The sequence below is a fragment of the Rhamphochromis longiceps genome, linkage group LG11 (genome assembly GCF_057381845.1).
Source record: "Rhamphochromis longiceps isolate RC_006_pf linkage group LG11, R_longiceps_female_GT1.1, whole genome shotgun sequence".
In the NCBI taxonomy this organism is placed as follows: domain Eukaryota; kingdom Metazoa; phylum Chordata; class Actinopteri; order Cichliformes; family Cichlidae; genus Rhamphochromis; species Rhamphochromis longiceps.
In genome coordinates, this window is record NC_140567.1 from 27,795,144 (window position 1) to 27,815,991 (window position 20,848).

The 20,848-nt window shown below is 39.3% G+C and overlaps 1 protein-coding gene across 2 annotated transcripts; it reads right to left on the reverse strand.

Annotated features, from left to right (window-relative positions):
* Window positions 1-43: 43 nt before the first annotated feature.
* Window positions 44-20,205, reverse strand: inpp5b (inositol polyphosphate-5-phosphatase B). 2 transcript variants are annotated; one of them, XM_085423457.1, is made up of 23 exons: window positions 19,809-20,205; window positions 18,006-18,084; window positions 17,624-17,721; window positions 17,460-17,489; window positions 17,237-17,347; window positions 16,109-16,252; window positions 12,537-12,627; window positions 11,834-12,004; window positions 8,670-8,771; window positions 8,263-8,377; window positions 7,290-7,406; window positions 5,193-5,380; window positions 4,974-5,085; window positions 4,778-4,887; window positions 3,290-3,425; window positions 3,066-3,176; window positions 2,692-2,857; window positions 2,196-2,431; window positions 1,952-2,059; window positions 1,593-1,677; window positions 1,029-1,156; window positions 826-937; window positions 44-481 (listed from the first exon to the last, which is right to left on the reverse strand). In XM_085423457.1, the coding sequence occupies exons 1-23, from the start codon at window positions 19,864-19,866 to the stop codon at window positions 372-374; spliced, it is 2,718 nt and encodes a 905-aa protein (XP_085279583.1). In that variant the 5' UTR covers window positions 19,867-20,205; the 3' UTR covers window positions 44-371. The 2 variants fall into 2 exon arrangements, with proteins under 2 accessions (XP_085279583.1, XP_085279584.1); XM_085423458.1 differs by lacking the exons at window positions 16,109-16,252; window positions 17,237-17,347; window positions 17,460-17,489; ... (1 more) ...; window positions 18,006-18,084; window positions 19,809-20,205 and adding an exon at window positions 15,140-16,076.
* Window positions 20,206-20,848: the final 643 nt, after the last annotated feature.

A 20,848-nucleotide genomic window follows, 5' to 3' on the forward strand; every position in this document is an offset into this window, starting at 1 on the left:
AGCAAATAATACAATTTTCATTAGAAAAAAATTACTACCAACACACAACGTGTTTGCAGACATTTTATATATAAAAACAATACACTTTTTAGATCAGAGACATGAAAATACAAATTGTTCTTTTTAAATAAAATATACATACATTAAAATTTGTTAGGCTTCTACATATGCTCAATGATATACAATAAATTCTGCATCAACTGATCACAAACTTGGTTTTGAAATAAAGTGATTAGAAATAAGAAACATCACTGACAGTAATAACTCTACATAGTTATACAAAGAGGATATCAAATCATTACAGTTATTTCAAATACTGGACGTTTACAGTTTTTAGTGTTCAGCTTCAGCAAGGGGGACAAGCCCTCCATCTAGGAGGAGCTTTGGGTCAGGAAGTGCTGAAAGAACTCCTGAGTCTTCCTCTTCTCAGCAAGATCCTGCTTTGCAGGTGACTTCAGAAGCAAGGAGGCAAAAATGGTGGCTACACATAAAGAAAATATATTGTTCATATTACACAGTATAGAAAAATCATTCATAAAAACATAGTGTCTGTAATAATTTTGACATTTCAAGGAATGTAACACAGCAAATGACAAAATGTTTTAAATAGATACATTTCTTTTAACTGAAGTTCATTTTCCTGCTATACTTTAGTTCACAATCAACCTTTATTTGGTGGAACAGATTAGCACAAAGGACATCTTTACACAAGTCCCCAGCTTTACACTGAGCAATAAAAAAGTCACAAAGTAAAATGTTGCCTAAAGCACAAAGTAGTAATAACACATTTATAAATCAAAGGAACTGCTTGCTTCATGTTCTTACCCAGGATGCTGACATCTAATCGATTGATAGCTGAATTCTTCAAAAGCTCACGGAGAAAGGCAGCTAAATAGTTGAACACGTTTTTATGGCACTGAGGTAGCATGGAAATAACCTAGACAAAAAATACAATACTTTTAACTTTTACAATTTAATGTAGGATTAGTAGAAATGGGTGACTAACTCTGTTCTTTTTTTTTCCTTACTTGCTCACACTGGCTGGCACTGGTGCAGCATTCAAGGCAGCGTTGGTAAAATGAGTAGGGAACCACAGGCTCTGGGAGGGCATCTAGGAACAGAAGCAAGGCCTCTGCTACTGAGTGATTACTACCCGCTGCAGGTCAAGAGTAGCAGGGTCAAGGTAGCAAATTTTAAGAAAAAAAAATTACATATCACATAAAAGTACAACATAAATTATACTTAACCCCCCCCTCCCAAAACAAACAGTATTACATTCTAAGCAACATTCAAAACAACACGTTTGCAATTACATGGATTAAACAGCAATACAGAGTATTCGAAAAATCAAGCTTATTACTTTCTGTAATAAGCTATGGTCATCTAAGGTCCCAACTTTCAGAGCCAATTTATTTGCATTTAAATCCTGAATGTTGATTATTACAGGGCTGCTAAAACCCATCCAATATAGATTTAATGCTCTTAAGATAAAATAAAACATATGTACTGACTGTGCTCTGTGACTTCTTCAAATATTCTACAAGGACAAACAATATTTTTCTGCTAATTTTATTATAGTTTTGAAAGGATACGGAGGGACTCTGGCATCCCCGTGTCAAGGCAATCCCTTATTTCAGCAAATTCAATCCGGAGTCCAGGTTGCTGAAATATGTCTTCCTGCAAATAGAGGACAATACATTCAGACTCGTTCTCTCATTATACACCACAGATTCCCTTCAGCTAAAGAAATTATTTGAAGCGCAGTGGCTAATGCAGCAGAATAAATTCATTGCAAGGATCTTCATTCAGTCTATTTATCCTTAATCACAAAAAGCTGGCAGGAAGCCAAGTGTAGTGCAATTCACATGAAGTGGACACTATAAAACAAAGTAGGAGCATAGTATTGTTTGATTTTATTGCAACACTGTTACATCACCATCAATTTTCTGACCTGTTTGACTGCATTGCGGAATAAGTGATCCACCATCATCCAAAGTTCTTTAGGAATGTCAAGAGGCTTTTCAGTGTTTGCTGCGTTCTCCTTTATAGGCAACTCTGCCTGATATTGGGAAGGAAAAAACAGAATGAAAGGCAGTTTAGTTACAGCTTAATTAGTCTCCAATCCTCAAAACTACTATAATGAAGCCCCTGAGGCAACAATGAATACAATAGAGGTATTTCAAGTGAGCACTAACCAGTTGAAGGAGGGTCTCTTGTGGAATGTCTTGAATGGGCTCCCTCAGCTGACATAGTGCATGGATAGAAGTGCCATAACAGCTTGGCAGGTAGTTTCCTGTCACAGAGATAAAATAGTCCTTGCCCCGCTCTAGATGGAGCACCAGGATGTCTTCAATCTCCTGCTTGCCAGAGTTAAGCTCAGGTGCTGTTGTGCGATTTACGAAAACCTCAAGGTCAATATCCACAGAACCACCTAGATATTTAGAGAGAAGCGCAAATTAAAGAGAAGGCTGCTCCAGTCAGTTGTTATGTTATACTGTGGTCATAACAAGCAATTATGACGTAGTACTCTTTGAGGATTTCAAAGACACTATAATAAGCATAATCTGTCAGTTCAAAGGAGTCTGCCACTTAAATCCAAGTCAGTCTCTTTCTATATGACCAGGCTAATGGATTAATGTTTTATTAAAATTAAATTTGTTGGTTTTTACACAACGATGACGTGTTACTCACCCTGAGCAATAAAGCCTTTGGGGGGGTTGGCTGTGAGCCAGGGCTTGCTGTATGTGAACTCATTCGGCTTTGGAATAAACTCAAACTGACATGGGACCTGCCCGTCATTCAAGAGGCTCAACGTCTCTGCCTGGTGCTGCATGAACTTCACGTCCTTGAAGTGGAACTGAGAAAAAAAAAAACAGAAAAAAAGGGGGGGGGGGGGGGGGGGGGAAGCAGATTTATGAGCAAAGATAAAAAAAAAAGTTTTTTCCTTCAGATCATGTGAAGCTATTGTATCCTTTGAATGTCTGCATAATGCACTCTTTCATTATTTTTTTTATTATTATGTATTTTATTTTAATGCCAGGGAGAATCGTAAGGTGAAGCTTTACCTCTCGCTTGGACAAGGTTACAGATGGAATGCATTCATTCTCCATTTTGTCAATATCACGAACAATTTCTTCAAAGGTCTTCTTATAATCCTCACTATTTATCCTCTTGATCTGCAGGATGAAGAAAAACAGGATTAAGTAAAAGCAAAGAAATAATGTGTACTTAAAAAAAGCCACAGAATAAATAAATAAATAAAAAAAAGCTCTTCAGCTAAATCATTTACCTCAATGATGAGCAGGGAGCTGACAGGTTTGTGGTCACTGGTCTTCAGAGTCATGTGACTCTGGTAATGCCGTTGCTTTATGTTCTTTCCTTTCCACAGGATACGATCGCACCACGCAGGGACACGACATTTTTCACTAAGTTCAAAATAAATGGCAAACATTAGTTCCCAAGTGTCTATTTTATTACAAAGCAATAAAACAATGAAGGCAGGAATTATCTCTGACTCCATTTATCCATTATCAGAATTAATGACACAATCCCTGCAGGGAGATTCTCTTGTGAGGTGTTGCAAGAGTACTGAATATTACACAACAAAGCTCACAGTTCAGGGCCACATCGGATGGCTAAACCAATTTATAAAGGACACTGATGCAAATGAGATGTAGTTTTTTTCCTTACATTGCTCAAGTCAATTCTTAGGCAATGTAGCTCTTGTACACACACTCGCTGGCCACTTTATTAGGTATACATATTCAACTGCTTGTTAATGAAAATATCCATTCAGCCAATTATGTGACAGCAGCTCAATACATTTAGGCATTTACAAGCTTATAACAAGCATCAGAGTATGGGAGAAAAAAGGTCAGAACAGCATGGTCACTGGTGCCAGAAGGTTTATTTGGAATATTCCAGAATTGGGAGCATAGTTTAAACCTCACAACCTACCTGAGTATAATTACTAACACTGTCCATCCCTTTATGACCACAGTCTACCTATCCTCCTATGGCTGCTTCCAGCAGAATAGTGTGTGTAACAAGGAATAACAGCATGTCACTGCATTCAAATGGCCTCTACAGTCACCAGATCTCAATCCAATAAAGCACCCTTGCGATGTGGTGGAACTAATTTGCATCACTGATTTGCAGCCTACAAATCTGCAGCAGTTATGTGAAGCTATCATGTCAATGCATAAAAATCTGTGAGGAATTTTTCCATCACCTTGTTGAAACAATTAATGGATGACACTACTAATGTGTACCTAATAAAGTAGCTGTGAGTGTATTCAACAAACATTTTATCAAAAAACAAAATGGAAAAAAACTTTAAACACAGCAGAGCTTTCTAAACAGTCTTAACGGTCAAAAATCACTCTGCATTGTCTTTGCAATGCTGCAGTCATCAACCTCAAGCCTGACATTTCTATTATAATGCTACTATGGTATTCTCTTGAGGCTATCCTTCAGTAAATACTATAGACAAAAACCAGAGTTAAGCAGCTCTGATTAGAGGGATAATTGTTTGCAGAGCAGGAAGCTCCAACCATTTAACAATTGATGAGACAGAAATGTCTCAACAGAGAAGGAAAAGAAATGTGGGCTGATCTGAATCACTGGTGTGTCACAAAAAATGTGATGATAACACAAGCAGCTATAGTGTTCGAACTACAATGATAGTATGTCTGCTACTTCTTTCTGTTATCAGTTTACCTTTTGCTACGAACACTGACATGGAATGACTTACAATGCCTCCATGTGAGAAGATTACCTTGTATCCCAACTGTCAGAGCCAGTGTCATATTTGTAGGTGGGCTGGAAATCAATCTCCCCCTCCTCAAATCCCACAAACACAGCCTCCTCGTCGATCTGCCTCTTGAGCTGATGACCACACGCAATAGGTAAATATCACTGCTCACAAACACGTTTGAATACAAAACACATCAGGAAACCATAATTAATATTACCTGATCGAAACTGTGCAGAGTTTCAAAGTCCTTCTTGCTGATGAGACCCTTCACGTTGTCAACGTCAAGCTCACTAATTCTGTAGTTGAGGTCCCCGATCCATAAAATAACACTAATTCAGAAACAGAACACAAATTCTAATGAAATAGTCATAAATACGAGAAACTTGTATTTATTTATTTGATTCACAATGTAAATTTTAAAATGACAGCTACTTACTCGTGCTTCATGATAGTGAGTGGCGCCTGGGTGAGGTCAGGTTGGCGAAACTGAAGACGACTGCAAATATCCTTATAGTCCTGATTACGTCTCTCATATTCCTCAACATGAGCAGCAAGGTGGGAATTGACCACGCAGATATCAGAGTTGTGGAAGCGAAAACGGATTGCCACAGCTCCCTTGTTTCCCTGTGAATCAGTAATTGATTAGAATGGACAGAAAACACTGAAATGCCTCCGCAAACACTAAAATAAAATAACTAAATGTTTTTATTTACTATGATTTTACTCATCTGCTAAACAATAAGTCAATATTATGCAAACAATTTCATGCTTGGCATGTTTTGGATATTTCTTGCTGCAATTCATAAACTAGTGTCCCATTACTGCAGGAAAGGATGGAGTGACCTTACATAGCTCTACCCCCCTCCCACTGGTCCCTAGCCAGCCATCTGCTCTACTCTGCAGGGACTGCTAAGTAAGCACGGTTGCATGAGTTAAGAATAACCTTTCCTGCACCAGTGTATGAGAAATAAAGTTGAAGCTACTGTAGGAAGAGCTTCATGGATGAATAAGCACTGAAGTGAATAGTTCACAGGAAGTAGAGATGCCTTTTCATCATCACAGGAGATTGTTTGTGCTTAAAAACTGCCTCATGCATTGCCATCTTGGTAAATGGCAATACATGAGGCAGTTATAAAAAAATAAAAATAAAAATTGTATGGCAGTTGACAGACATCATAGCATAAGCCCAATTTTTGTTTTCTTTCATCATTTCAATTTTCATGTAAATGCTAATACTCAACACTTCCTGTTTATATGTATATGAGGAAAATCATTTCAATGTGGAACTAAAACAATGCTATTGACATAATCTAAAACAGAAAGGCAGAATGTGTACAAGGACCCACACCCAAGCACTGCAGAATATTTGCCAATTTATGCAGTAAAACCAGCCTGTACTAGTTCCTACATCATTTCTAGCTGAATATAAATGCTAATATAATTGTGGAATATGTCAACTGATCTGGGTGGGGGAAATCCCTCAATAATATTAGGGTAAAATTAATTTTTCCTGCTGCTTGCATACCTTGGCTGATAAGCCTACATGGTCACCTGACAGTAAGCTCAACCCAACAAAATATAGGATTTTTTGGGATCCTTAAAGAATGTTTTCCCTGTGCCAGGTCCTTAGCCCACAAAATGTTGAGAACCCCTGACCTAAAGCTCCTGACTCTGTATGGTTTATTTCTAAGAAATTATTTCCAATTCCATCCAATCATTTCTCAGATTCAGGGTCATGGTGGGGCTGGAGCCTATTACTGCTACCATGAGGTAAGAGGTGGGGTACACCCTGGACAGGTCCATTATAAACAGGGGTGCACATAAGTGGTCAGTGGCCAGATAATAAGTTGCAACTTGCATTTGCGTACATAAGATTTTCTGGAGGAGGACATTTGTTTAGAACTCTTAAAGATGTCGAAGAAGCAAGCTCCTTTCAGCAATTACTTTGGTGTTCCTCCACCTCCAAAGAAATGTCAGAAGGAGTCCGAACCTCAAAAGAAGCGCGTATTCTCGGAAAAGTGGTTGCAGGAGGTGAGCTGGCTTCAAACAAATGATGAACACACAGAGATGTGGTGCAGAATATGCCCTGAAAATGCCACTCTAGCGGACAAAAACAGTGCCTTTTATATGTACGCAAACGCGCGTTGCAACTTCTTATCTGGTGTGCGTCTTTTATTTTGACAGCGAATGCGCACCTACGGACCACTTATGTGCACCCCTGATTATAAACCCATAGGCAATATGGAATCATCAATTAACCTAACCCTGACTAAATGCATTGCTTTTGACTGTGTGAGTACCCTGGAGAGAACCCACACATGCATGGGGAGCACATGCATACACCACACAGAAAGGTCTTGGCCAGATGCTGGATTTGAACAAAGCAACTTCTTACTCTGAGGCAACAGTGTTAACCGTCACGCAACCAAATCCCGTGGTCAGACACCACAGACATCAACTTAATGACTTTGCACAATACCAGAAACCTATATGATGACTTGTGCACAAAGAGAGTTTGAAATACTGTCCTTACCATCCTCCCCATGATGCCAGTGCCTACAGTCTCAGCCTCCACGTCTGAGATGAATTCTGCATGCTCCTTCTTCACAAAGAAGATCAACATAATGCCCACCAGGCGCGCCAACTTCACCTGCAGAAACAGACCAACAGTATACAAATGATTTCTTGCGGTTAAATGAAAACAGTTTTGATGTTGCACTGGAACTCAAGAGATTGTGTAGCCACAAGACATGATCAGAGATGCTTTAGTGCAGTTTCTGTTGCTTATATCAGCACTTTGTCAGCGTCAACTACTAGGAACAGTAAAACGGAAGCGGAGAATCACATCTCAGAATAAGACACAGTTGTGTATGAGGAGCGCTAAGTACTTCATAATAGCTTTAACTTATGTAAGAGTTAAAGTGTCAGAAACAGAGCAGCCAAGTGTGCTTTAGTCAGAGAACTCGCAGTGGATGCAGAAAAAAAAAATCCAACAAACTGACAGGATGGTGACCTGGCATATATCATGTGGCGTTTAAGGCGATTTGAATAAAAAAAACAAAAAAACAACAACCAGAGCTATAAAAAGAGGAAGCTAATGTGCTGGTCGGTACTCTAAGAATGAGGAAGAACACAAAAGTGAAGACAAAAGACAAGAAAAAGAGGCAGATCAAAAAAGTAACCTAACTGACTAAGCTTATGAAAGCAACAGGGATATAATAACTCCTATTAGAAATAAACTGAGTAATAATCGATGTAATAAGATTGTATGATAATTATTATTACCACAGAAAGGTGGTGCTAGAAGTTCTTGAAACTGTAACGCATGCATTGTATCAGTTTCAGGAAACTATTTTAAAGTGTGACTGTTGCCCATGTAGAAGAAAACCAAACATGCCCTCTAAAATGAAGATCAGTGGTGTGAATCGTGACATTCGCAAGTCTTCTCAAATATCAACTAATAACAATGAACTGCAAGATGTGAGGGAGAAAAAAAAAATCCTTACTAAGGCATACTTGGCATCTGGATGCAATGCCTCAGACACAGCTTTTGTCCACTCCTGTTCCTTGGGGGTGTCATTGAAGAAGAAAGCCTCTTTACTGAGGTCAAGCTCCTGAAAACTGCAAAAAAAAGGGCAAATGGTGAAACTTTAAGGGTTTGATTTCCACTTCATCCACAAGTGCTATGGTACTGACTAAACTTTTTGGCTCCTTAACACCAAAGCGGTAAACTGAAACAGGCCGGATTAGTGGATACACAGTGCAAAAATCAGTGGGCAGGCGTCTTCAGCACTTAAAACTGGCTCAACGGCTGCATGCATCTGTCAGAGGTTTGAGGAGTAAATGTCTGTCTTTGTAATAGGATTAAGCGGAGCAGTGCACAGCTATTGTTCAGCAGGAGAATATGACTTACCCCACGCAGTACATGTCAGGGGGCTCGGAAGTGCAACTCAGCCAAGGACGGAGGCTTTCCTTTGGTGTCTGTCCGTTCACATTGTATGTGCCAAGAAAAAAGCTGAAACAAAAGAATGATGAAAAGTGAGCACAAAACAAAGGAATAAAATTATAGCTTTGACGGGCTCCTCCTTTGCCCCTCCCCCCCTCAGTGGTTAAATGGTGAAACAATAATGTCAGTCTATATCAAGCTTATGCCCTGCTGCTTTATTGTAGCAGTGACTCATTTCTAGATATTTTAATTCTTTTTTTTGTATGTTTAAGAGCACAACTGCACTTTTGCAGAAGTAACATTTATTAAAATGAATAGGAGAAAAAAAACCTGAAACGAAAGCAATTGCTTTCAAAGGTAAACCAACAAATACTGGAAGAGTCCTACATGTAATCCTCCACCAATCCTTAACCTTTTTGTCACTGATCAGGATTTCTCTCAAACTCCTTTGTCAAGTTTTCTAGGTTGCTTTTGACTTCTTTAGTTTCTGTCTGGACACACAGTATCCTGGGTGGGCAGGTGTCATGAGCTTGGATAACCAATGGTCAGCAACTTTCTGAATGACGGCAAACAGGCAGAAAGTAGTGTCAAGTTTCTACTTGTATCAGACATTAGAGGTTGTGAAATAATCAACACTGTTAAAATAGTGTGTTACAACAATTTGTAACACAACATATACAGATGACTAGTGGGTGCAGCTGTGGAGCTGCGATGCCATATTAGCCAGTTAACTAGATAAGTGCGGCTAAATAATAGTATGTTTCTGTTTGACCGCATCATTGATGCAAGAAGACTGCAATCATGTGGACAAAGAAATTGTCAAAAAAAACAAAAAAACAACAACAACAACAACAAACAACTTTCTTTGTTTGTTTTCATCACAACATGTACAGATATCTCCAATTAAGCTCCTTTTCCATTAGGACCTACTCGGCGCAACTTGCCAAGACTAGACTCGAATCAACTGGTTTTCCATTACAATGGAGTCCAACCTAATGTGCTCGGCTGTTGTTACAACAACGCGTCCGAGCGTCCCTTGATGTAATTGGTATGTGACACAAACGGCAAGAATATACCTGCTGCTCAGTCTGTGGCTTTTCCTCAGACTCGGGAACCAACGTGTTGTTTTTGTAGCAATTTCTTTCTTTTTCTTCTTCTTTAAATGGCGGTTTGAATGTTTGTGAACGAGATGCTCTCATAACTCATCAAATGATGACACTGATCAGCTAATCAGTGGCAAGCAGTCTGACGAAGTCCCATTTTAGTACCTGCTCGGATTGCTTGGAGCCCTGGCCGAGCAGGTCCCATTTTAGTACTTGGTACTATGACCTAATGGAAAACCCTGAAAAACGTCGCGAGTCAATCAGAGTAAGTACTAATGTAGTCATGGAAAAGGGGACTTAGTGTCATGGTTTTGCTTTATTTTATAGCTACAGGCTGGTAACTGCAGATTTATCAGTCGGTCTTCGTCAAAGGTGTTAGCAGATAGTAACACCATCTTAAAAAAAGAACACAAACTAATCAATGACCTAGTTTTTAATCTTAAAAAAACAACTGTAAATACTTTATAAAGAATATGCACATAAACAAAACCATTAACATAAATAGAGCTGCACCACTTTCTGACTCTTGGCCATCACTTGCTAAGCTATCAGCCAATGTGGAGGGCAGAGCTGTAGGGAAAAACGAAATTGAAAACAAAGAAAATGTACTGAAATCAAAACACAGTGTTGAAACAGAAAGAATAAAAAAAAAATGCAAAAGAGAAATCCTCATTTCCTGTATTTAAATAATCAATATTATTGCATAAAATGTACAAAGACAAACACATAAATGTCTTGTGATCACTGAGCAGCCTCACTGCAATTTAAACGGAATACTGAAGGCAACATGCCGTGAGAAATCGTGAGAGGGTCGAGCCCTTGCCATTTACATCCCCACTGAGGTTTATTCTACAGGTCCAGCTCAAAAAAAGGCAACTTCCTTCCATTCAATGTGCCGCGTCTCTGACCTTCAGGCGGCTGCTGTTTTCCAAATGCTCTTTCACAGGAGCAGCATGGGGCTTTTTATTTTGTGCTGACTGCCACTGAACCTTAAAACACTTTCTGCTTTCACAGCCCGAGCCTCAGCTAACCAGAGAAAAGCTGAAACTATATTTACACAAAGGGAGCTTGGGACTGCTGCTTTTCTAAAGCTTTTATTCATAATATTCATATCAGCATGGATTTTTCCCCCCAGCGTGTCCCAACTATACAGTATAAAACGAGACAAAAGCAGACAAATGCATGTGTGCAAGCACGATACTAAATGTCGGCCGTTTTTGACTAAAGGCACAACACTAGCTTACTTCTTGTTAATCATATACGGCTTTTTAAATATGTCCAACATTACATATTTAGCATACCCTTTTACATGTATGTATGGGAAACAAATATTTCCCTTTTGGATCTAACTCACTCATGTTTATCATATTCAAGATTCCTTCCATTATGGTTACAGCTATTTTCAGAGTGTTCAGAACGTCTGAGACAGTGCGGCTTAATTTAGCACGCAGCAAGACAAACCCACAGATGTTGACTCATGCTTTTTACATAACACTTCTATCATCCAAACTGTGTTAACAGTTACACTGCGGGCACAGAGTCTTCATGCATAAACCATCTTTTCCACAGATTTTACAACCTGTTTTCGATTTTCAAACTGAACACCAGAGTACATCGAAATACAACTAGTTTAAAAATATCTGCACTCACCTAAGTTGGAAACTTGGGAGTGGTTTTTTTCCCCCAACTTTTAAAGCTTACAGTGTAGATCTTAAAAACAAATTACTATAATGTACACGTTGTCCGGCTTAAAGTGACTTTTTTTTTACTGCTTTAGACCAAGAAGAACAAACAGGAAAAGATCACATCACTTCTCTTTAGATTAGACTTCCCCACCCAGAATACCAAGGCCTTACCACCATCATCAAGGAAGCATTTTTTGCTACCTTTTTTTTTTTAAATATTGATGATGCTTATGCAATATTCAGGAGTTTTAAGATCACCAACATCTATGTGCCTCTATCAATGAGCCAAACACACTTTTAATCAGGGCCACACTGGCACAAAAAACAATAAACAGCAACATACCTGTGATTTTCCAAGAAAGTGTACAGTTCCTCTTTTTTCATCAGCTCACACTTGATAAGGTTGTCGCGCAGGCCAAACTGCGGCATGGCTAGTATGTGAGCTTTGTTTGATGGGGTGTGGCTGGAGGATCGCACCAGGTCATCCCGGTCCTCTCGAGTGGAGATGCCCAGGCTGCACACCAGAGAAGAAATAACGTGCGTGATTTGAGATGGAAAAACTGAGTCACAGAGGGTTGTTTTCTTTCTTTCTTTCTTTTTTTTTTTTTTTTTTGCAGTGGAGGGTGGTGGTGGGGGGGAATGTTTTAACAATTAGGGAGATGCTAGAAATGCTCATCTCCAGCTGTGTATTAACAGTCAGCATAGTCTTTAGCCTAAATGCATTAAGCCATACTTACTGGAGAGCTACAGTCTTAATGTACAGCAGTTCAACACAACAAAGACAACAATCTCTATTTCCAGGTGGTCAATATGGGATGAGCTAAGTTGAGAGGAGAAAATGTAATATGCCCATATCATACAGTTTTCCAGGAACATCCTGAAACTTAACTCCAGCACAGGGAATAGACATTAACTCAAAGCAAAGCAGGACCGAAAACAGACACCGTCTTTGTCTTTGTATTAAAATATAACTGTATTAGTGTGGGTATAATGCAAGACTTCCCCACCCTTGAAAAATTATGAAAAGATTCTCAAGGCCTCCTCACCTATCTTGGTTGGCAGACGCTCTGGACTTCTGTGTGCCACCGTTGGAACCTTTCTCTTTTTCTGAAGTTACTTTTTTGTCTGATGATTTCTCTGTTTAGGAAAAGATAAAACAGAATGGTTAATTACATGATTGCAGGACAGCTATGCAATCATAACTGCCTGCACAGTGAACCACAAACAAAGTACTATTTTCATTTAGCCGGTTAAGATATTTTATTAATATATTAATAAACTCATATTTCAGCCTTTAAACAACCAAAATGTAAGAATAAAATTAAGCTAAATGTGAATAAATATAAGTCATAAAAATGCCAAGTCAGAGCTTAGTTGTTGGGGGCAATCGACTGAGGCCTCCTCCTGCAGATGGATACGGTTTCTGCATTCCAAGTAGCTGGATTTAATGGCTGAGTGCGAAGTATTAGACAGCATGCCCCTGTCTCCTGAAGCTTGGCAGGCAAGACAGCTGGCTCCAGTGAAAGGGAAAGCCAGGTTCTCTGAGCAGGAAATTAAATTCTACAAAGTTATAATAAGCTACATTAGACAGTACAAAGCAATGACCCAAAAGAGTAGATACAATCTACATAAAAAAAACAACAACACAACAGTGAATTTCTTTTCTCAAAATTTGTTTTAAAATGACAAACTTAAAACCAACTGGTCTCTTACTGTTTTTACAATATGTGTGTAACTCTTTTCTATGTGCAGCATTTGAGACATGAAAAAAAAGAAAAAGGAAATCATATTTATGTAAAACACAAGGTTAAAGAAGTAAGACAACAAAGCAGACAAGGCATAAACCAGTGAAACACAAACAATAATAAGATAGTAATTTTAATAAAGTAAAGCAAAAACACGTGCTAATAAAACTGGTTTTATAGATTATTTTCTTTTTTATTAGACATGTCTTTTGGCAGAACAGCTGCAGCATCAAAGTCTGCTGTTACTTTCACCTCAGCAGGCAGTTGATGTCACTTTTTCTGCATCGTTGTTTTAGGAAATGTCACTCTAATTACCAATAAGACAGGCTGTGACATGTGCACCAAACCCCAAGAAAAGGTCAACATAAAAAAAAGGTGCTAAGAGTTCAAGCCATTTTAAGCCCTATTTAAAAATCCTGACACTAACACTCTGACATTTTAATTAAAAAACAGCAACTCTGTTGTTTCAGTCAGCAAGAAAATCCCTTTGACTGACAGAACTTCCAGCAAACTGTGAAATTGCTCTTGAAAACACTACAAAAGATGCTCTTATTGCACACACAACCCACACGCAGCTGTCAAACAGCACTTACCCAGTGTCACACAAAATGCATCAATAAATAAAAGTCAGTGGATGTGTATGTCCATTCTACTTCACTTTTGAATACCTGCTGCCGTGCAGACAACTTTTGAAACAAATCTCGTGGCATTAAATGCACACATGCTACTGACTGGAGATCTTATCATATTTCTGCATTCTCAAATCAGCAAGGAAATGACTGCAAAACCTTGTGGTGTTATACTGTTGCATGCACGTTATTAAAGACATACAAGTTTTTCTCTCTCTCGCTTAAAGTACAGCTGCTTATCTGTTAGATGAAAAAAAAAAAAAACAATTTACAGTTAAAAACAGTACAACCAGTATGAGGCTATGCGTTTAAAACATTATATGGTACATCCTGCACAGGCTTTAGTATCTTTATCCATACAGCGGAAATCCAGCTGTATGACCTCTTGCTCACTCCATTTGTCACAGGATGCCTCTATAAGTGTGCAGCTACACGTAGCATAAGTGGCAAACTCTTCTATGAGGGCTCTCTTCCGTATTAACGCAGGAATATCTCTACAAAATACAACCGGCCAAAGTTCATCATTACACTGCTTCACAAGCAGAAACACGTCAGATTGCTCATATGAATTATTTTTTTCTTTTAATACTTAACTGTAAATTTACATCTGCTTAATAAACGGTTGGAGCGTCATATATTTTAATTGGATGACATGCAGACTTTTCTTTTTGAAGGCGAAGCAGACAGTAAACGGAGACCTATAATAACAGAGAGAGCCGGTGGGAACAAAGTTTACAGGCAACTGATTGAAGCTAACAAGCTAAATCGGCTAAGAGGATAAGTCGGGAGTGAATGGGTGAACGTGGAAATACCCTGACAACAAGTGCAAATGGCTCAAAATTCAAGACAAAAAAAAAAAAAGAGCCTCTCGGTGAACGACACAACAATGTGTCACTAAAACGTGTTGTTGCAACATTTTTCCTAACAGGTGTTCCACTTCTTTTAAAACCACACAATGACGATGATATCGCGGTGCTGAAGTCTGTGCTAGTGCTAGCTGCTGTTCTCTTTAACCGAGCGCCTATGATTCTATGATTCACGGCGAAAAAACAATGTATCGAACACATTGCTACATGGATGTGAAATTACCCAGTTTCATCGATAAGCACTTAAGCTAATGAGGCTAAAGTTAGCATTTCTTGACAGAAGAACTAGAACTGCACGCTAGCATTAACTAGGAAGCAAGCTTATCCCGGCCGGATGGCAGGGACCCCAGCGTTTCTTTCACCTCCTCAAAATCAACAAATTAAACCAGGAATAGTTTTTTTTCCATACCAAAGTCTCTCATCTCCATAGACATCTCCATTTATTGCTCCCACGCATTCTGTGCAGAAGACCAATGTCCACTCAGTCTCAATCCAAACGCTATAGTAGTGGGAGGAGTTTACACTCCCACCGCTGCAGAGATAAGACACCGAAACAAACCTAATCGACTATGCAGATTGAAATCGGAAGACTCAACAACATTGCATCAGATTAGGAAAATTAAACATATAACGAGAGATACATATTTAAAAATGATTTTTGTTTATTTGTTATGGAGGTAAGTGTGTTTGTGTGGCACTTGACTGACAAAAGATGTTGCACGCAGAGTTTTACACGGTATCACATGCTGTGTGATTTGTATAAGGTCATTCCATGTTTTGCATACTTGTCAGCAGTAGCATGCCAGTAAAACAGAATGCACAAGCATAATGATTGATTAAAATCTGCTTAAAATCACACAGCATGAGGAACGTACACAAGTTGGGAAGCTTTTCTGTTTAAAAGCAATGCACAAAAACACTCAGATATCTCACATGGCTTCTCAATTTGTTATGTTTTTTCTTTCATTGTTAATAGCAGTTAACAATAACTGCACTACATTTTCTGTTAGGCCTGTTGGCCCTGTGAGCTCTCGCTCTCTAGTTTACTGTGGTGCATTGAATGAAAAAAGGACAAATTAAAAATACAGGTTATTCCTGTGGTTTTCATGCTTTGTCACGTCAAGATGTCCTTTCGACTCCTTTCAACTCACGTTCAGATGGAGTCAGTTGAATTCAGAGGAAGTGGCATTTGCAAAATTGGATGTAATTTATGGTGCAATACTGACACGCAAAAACTGCACACACGAAGAGACAAAATGGAGAACACGTCCCAACATCCACTGCACAGATGCTGGTGGACCAATTCTAGTGCAGTTCATTTTATTGCATAGGGAGACGTTGGCAGACGGCACATACAAATTAAAATAAGGTGAAAAACCTGTTTTTCCATGCTGGTTGAGTTTAGTGAGAGTTGTGCCGATGGGTGCGAGGGCTTGTTTGACAACTTCCTGTCCTCTAGTGTCTTTTTGGTACTTGGTAATCCAGTCAAACTTGGGTATCTGTGTGGGAGTCCTGCAAACATCTGTGAAAAAAAGCAGGGAGGAAAAGAATGATAAAAGAACTGTAAACGATTCTTGCCTTAATGAGAAATTCGACAAGAGCCTGGTGTGCACTTTAAGGCAACACGAAAAGTGTTAAGAATGAGAAAAGTTGCATTTTGCAACTTTATTTTAAAGCTACCACCTAAAATTCCTTGTCTTGTTTTCAAAGTAAATTACCCTGTAAGTCAACCTCCATGGTTAAATTCACCTCTATGGGCTCACCGTGAGAATTTTTCTTTTTAACAACAGCCGGCATGCCATTTGTTCTTACCATCACTGGTGTCCCACAGCAAATTAAAAGCCTTTGGGGCTCTACTGGGAATACCGCAAAAAACCCACATCAGTCTTTGCTTGTGTTCATTTGGGACTTCCACCATGAAAACGGCGAACTGGTGGGAAAAGCGGCACATCCATAACAAAGCACACCATCTTTGACCTTTAACGGCCTGATACTTTCAGATGAACAGAAAGCAGGCTGTAAAATTGTGGTGCAAATTAACTAATAAAAAGGAAGTAACTTATCCTGTTAACTGTTGTCATGTCTAATTTTCATGTCCCATTGCTAAAAGCTATGTGCACAAAGATTAAGTAAGAACAGCGTATACTGTCCAAACTCCACCCTTCCCTCTCTGCCTGCTAGCAATTCTCGCACAGGGAAGTGTCACCACCAAAACAGCAATAACCAGGAGTCTTTTTCCAAATAGATATATTATGTGGTTTTCCAGAATAATATAACCTCTAGGTTATTAACTCAATATGTATTGTTTCACATAGGTTACTACAGCAAAATATTTGTGCTTTTTCACACTCTTCTTCACTTAAGATTCAAATGACCTGTCTTAAACAAATAAGATGCTGGTGCTACTGCGAATTAATACTTGATTCCAGTGAACCGACAGCTTTCAAAGGTTATTCTTGTTTCTTGCTGGATGTCATGTAAACACATCATATAGGGGCTAACCTACCACTCCACGCCTTGTTGACTTCGCTGAGGAAGAGACGCGAGTTGGAGCCAAAAGGAAGTTTGAGGTCTAATTCTTCATCTTTGTAGCTTATTCTAACTCTGGTATCAGCGCCTAAAATCAGAAGAAGAATGCAGGGGGCGAAAACAAGATGTTCATTATCGTGTGGTGCACCAGTTATGCAGCTTATTTCTAATTGGGCTGTAATGGAAACTAGCACACTCACCCACAACCACAAGTTCCTCTGGTGAGGAAACTAAAAAGATTGTAGTATGAGAAATATGTTTCAGAGAAATTACCGTCACATTATTTTTGATTAGGTACACTGTTGAAATAGCATAAGGGAATATTTATTTGAGATGAGCTAAAAAATATTTAAACACTATTCACCTGTGACAACTGCAAAGTCGACAGAGATGGGTATTATGGCCTCCAGCAATACATCGTCAGCAGTAATTGCCATTCTTCGATGGGTATAAATGAAGATTCTGTAAAAACATTACATTGTAATTTTAAGATTTGTTTAATGAAGTCTGTATTTCAGTTAGTTCTCTGCCTAACTAGAGCTAACACATGCACACTAAAAAATATCCCATGACTGTGGTACCTTTGTCAGGCAGGTTAGTGTAACTCTGTAGTGTACAGTGTTAAGCAGTGGGTGGTACTGCTGCCACCCACTCTTCTTAGAAAACACTTTTTAGACTGAATTCAAACAAACTGCAAAGAACTCATGTCAGAGATATTTTTTCCCCACCAAGCCACTAAAACTTACGCATGCTCGTTTGCAGACTCCACGAGCCCCAGCAGTCTGCTCTCTGTAGTGTCATCAAAGAGGACATCACATTGGACAGCATGATTACGTTTTAGTTAAGGAGAAAGATGTTGTTTACACTTGATGTTTAATATCATATTTATCTGCCAGAAAAAAAAAAACCTTTCAGCAAAGTCTACTACAGTGGGAACGTGAAACTGGATTTCTATTCCTTACAAGTAACTATTGCACTTTTTACAGTATTTCTTAATTTCACAGAGTAATATCAAAAGTATAAACCAGTACATCTATATGTCAGCATATAAATAAGGCTAATAAACATATTTATAGAGCAAATTTCCTCTCCCCGTTTACATGCAACAATTCACGTTCTTCTCCTCCTCCTTCTCCTTTAGGGGTTGCCACAGCAGATCATCTGCCTCCATATCATCTTATTCCTAGCATCCTGTTTTGTCACACCAACCCTCTGCATGTCCTCCTTCACAACATCCATGAATCTTGTGGTCTTCACCTGGAGGGAGCCTCGCAGCGCCATCTTCAAGACCCTTTCCCCTTTTGCTCCAAACCAGTCAAACTGAGCTGTGCCTCTGATATACTCATTTCTAATCCTGTCCTGGTCGTTCGCAACAAAAATCTTTCCAGCTCTCAGCTCTGTCTCCTGACTTTTTTTTAAATTTTTTTATCAGTGCCACTGTCTCAAAACCATATGTCACTTTGGATGGTTTATCCTATGTATTTAAACTACCTCACTCCCTCACACCTTGCATCTTAGACCTGGCCCTCTCTCATTCTCACAAATGTATTTGGTCTCACTTCTACTAACTTTTATTCCTCTTTTCCCAAAAGCATACCTCCACCTGCTCCTTACTCTTACTGCAGATCACAACGTCTGCAGTAACTGTTAACTTGTCTATTTCCACTGCAAACAAGAAGGGGCTGAGAGCCGATCCATGATGCAATCTTACCCCCGCTTTGAACCCATCTGTTACTCCTACCGCACACCTCACCTCTGTCTTGCTGTCCTCATACATGTCCTGTATCACCCTCACATACTTCTCTGCCACTTCTGACTTCCTCATACAGCACCAAAGTTTCTCTCTTAGTACCGTATCATATGATTTTTCTAGACCCACAAAGACTCAGCACAACTCCTCCTGATCGTCTCTGTACTTCTCTATCAGCACTCTTAAAGCAAAAATCGTGTCTGCGGGGCACTTCCTTGGCATGAAGCCATACTGCTGCTAGCTCAAATCCTCTTCTTAACTTGGCTTCAGTATCTCTACCCAAACTCCTTATGGTATTATGCAACACTTCATGTTATTACCATATTATTAAAAGAGGAATGACAGTAACAGTAACTACTCTCTGCACCTTGTTTTGAAAACATATTTTTATGCACATCTTACTTTAATAAGACAATGACAGTGAAGTTATAGGATCACCAGCACTGACAACAAAGACAAAGCACACAGCTGCCACCTTGTGGACAACGTGTCTCACTACAGTATTGAGTACATGTTACCTATTTGAAGGAACTGCTGACTAGACTAGTTTTTAATCTAAAAACAAAAGCACCAATAAACTCCATGTGCACTCAACTGCAATGCCCGGATAGAAGCCTAAGTAAAGCTACTCTTTAGTCAGAAAGATGACAGCCAAGTGGCACAACCCAACAGGCCCCATTTCGAGCTCAGCAGACAGAAAAGCTGTTGCGCCAGTCAAACGCGGTTTTTTGGAAGCATGTAATCTATAGTTTGATTCGCTGGTCAACCAAGAACCAATGCGTGTGAGTCGGGAAGGATACCATGATGCAGTTTTCTTCCCTTTCTAAAGTTTCTTGAATTGCGACGGACTGATCCATAGTGTTGACATTCAAGCTTGCTGGGCGACAACTTTGGCACCACGCACTCCAAACGAAAACCCACTCCGTGGAAACTCGAGCAGCTCAGTTATTTCTCTCTGAAGTGGAAGCGCAGCGCAATGAAAGGGAGCGCAGAAGCTCCGCGGAATCCCACATCATTCCTTTTCGACCCAGAAGTTTTCTTCTTTTTCCACCTTCCTTCGCTGCTGGCCCAGCCCGACCCAGTCTGCCACGCACTGATTTAGGATCGCGTTGTACACCCAGTGTGACGTCACTCTGTTTGGTTTGCAAAGGCCCGAAGCCGCCAGCTCAAGGACGGTTATGTCTTGCAACACCTCGCACTCCTCAGAAGTTGCATCAAAGCTTTTTGAGGAAGTGTTGATGACACCCCGGTCAATCAAGCGGAAGTGGTCGATTGCGTATTTTTTTTCTTCAAAAAATATTGTATTGCATTTACATCTTACGTTGTCAAAATGGACTACTGTATTACTGTCATTAATATTATTTGATTTCTATTGATCTTGGAGAGTTAAAATTGAAAAACTGTTCAGGATGTGTGTAACGCTGATTTTTTTTAATTATTTTTTTAAAAGCTGCTATCACAATACATGATAATATACTGTGATAACTGTACTGTATGTGCTTTTGCACAGTTGGCACAGGACATACACCTTTGTGCAAAGTACAGTGCTCTGTGTGCAAAATACATAGAGCGCATAATGTGTAATCACCTCTCATTTATGTATACTTTGCTAGGACAAAGGGAAAAGGGTTCAGTGATTTCTTGAATCATCATACTGTACTGCAAATAAAGCAAAAACTCAGAGTTTGTACAGTTCTAATGGGCTCTAAAGTCATTAATTGGTATTACTACCTTTATTCTTCAACACAGCCTGAACTCTCTTGTGCAGGTTTTCTTGTTATTTCTTTAAGCAGTCTTCAGGAATAGTTCCCAGGCTCATTGAAGGACATTCAAAGCTCT

Coding starts and splice junctions, on each gene's coding strand:
- inpp5b (XM_085423457.1), bottom strand. CDS start 19,866: ATGGATCAGTCCGTCGCAATTCAAGAAACTTTAGAAAGGGAAGAAAAC. Junction 18,085..19,808: donor GGAAGAAAACTGCATCATGG/TATCCTTCCCGA, acceptor AACGTAATCATG/CTGTCCAATGTGATGTCCTC. Junction 482..825: donor ATTAGATGTCAGCATCCTGG/GTAAGAACATGA, acceptor CTTTATGTGTAG/CCACCATTTTTGCCTCCTTG.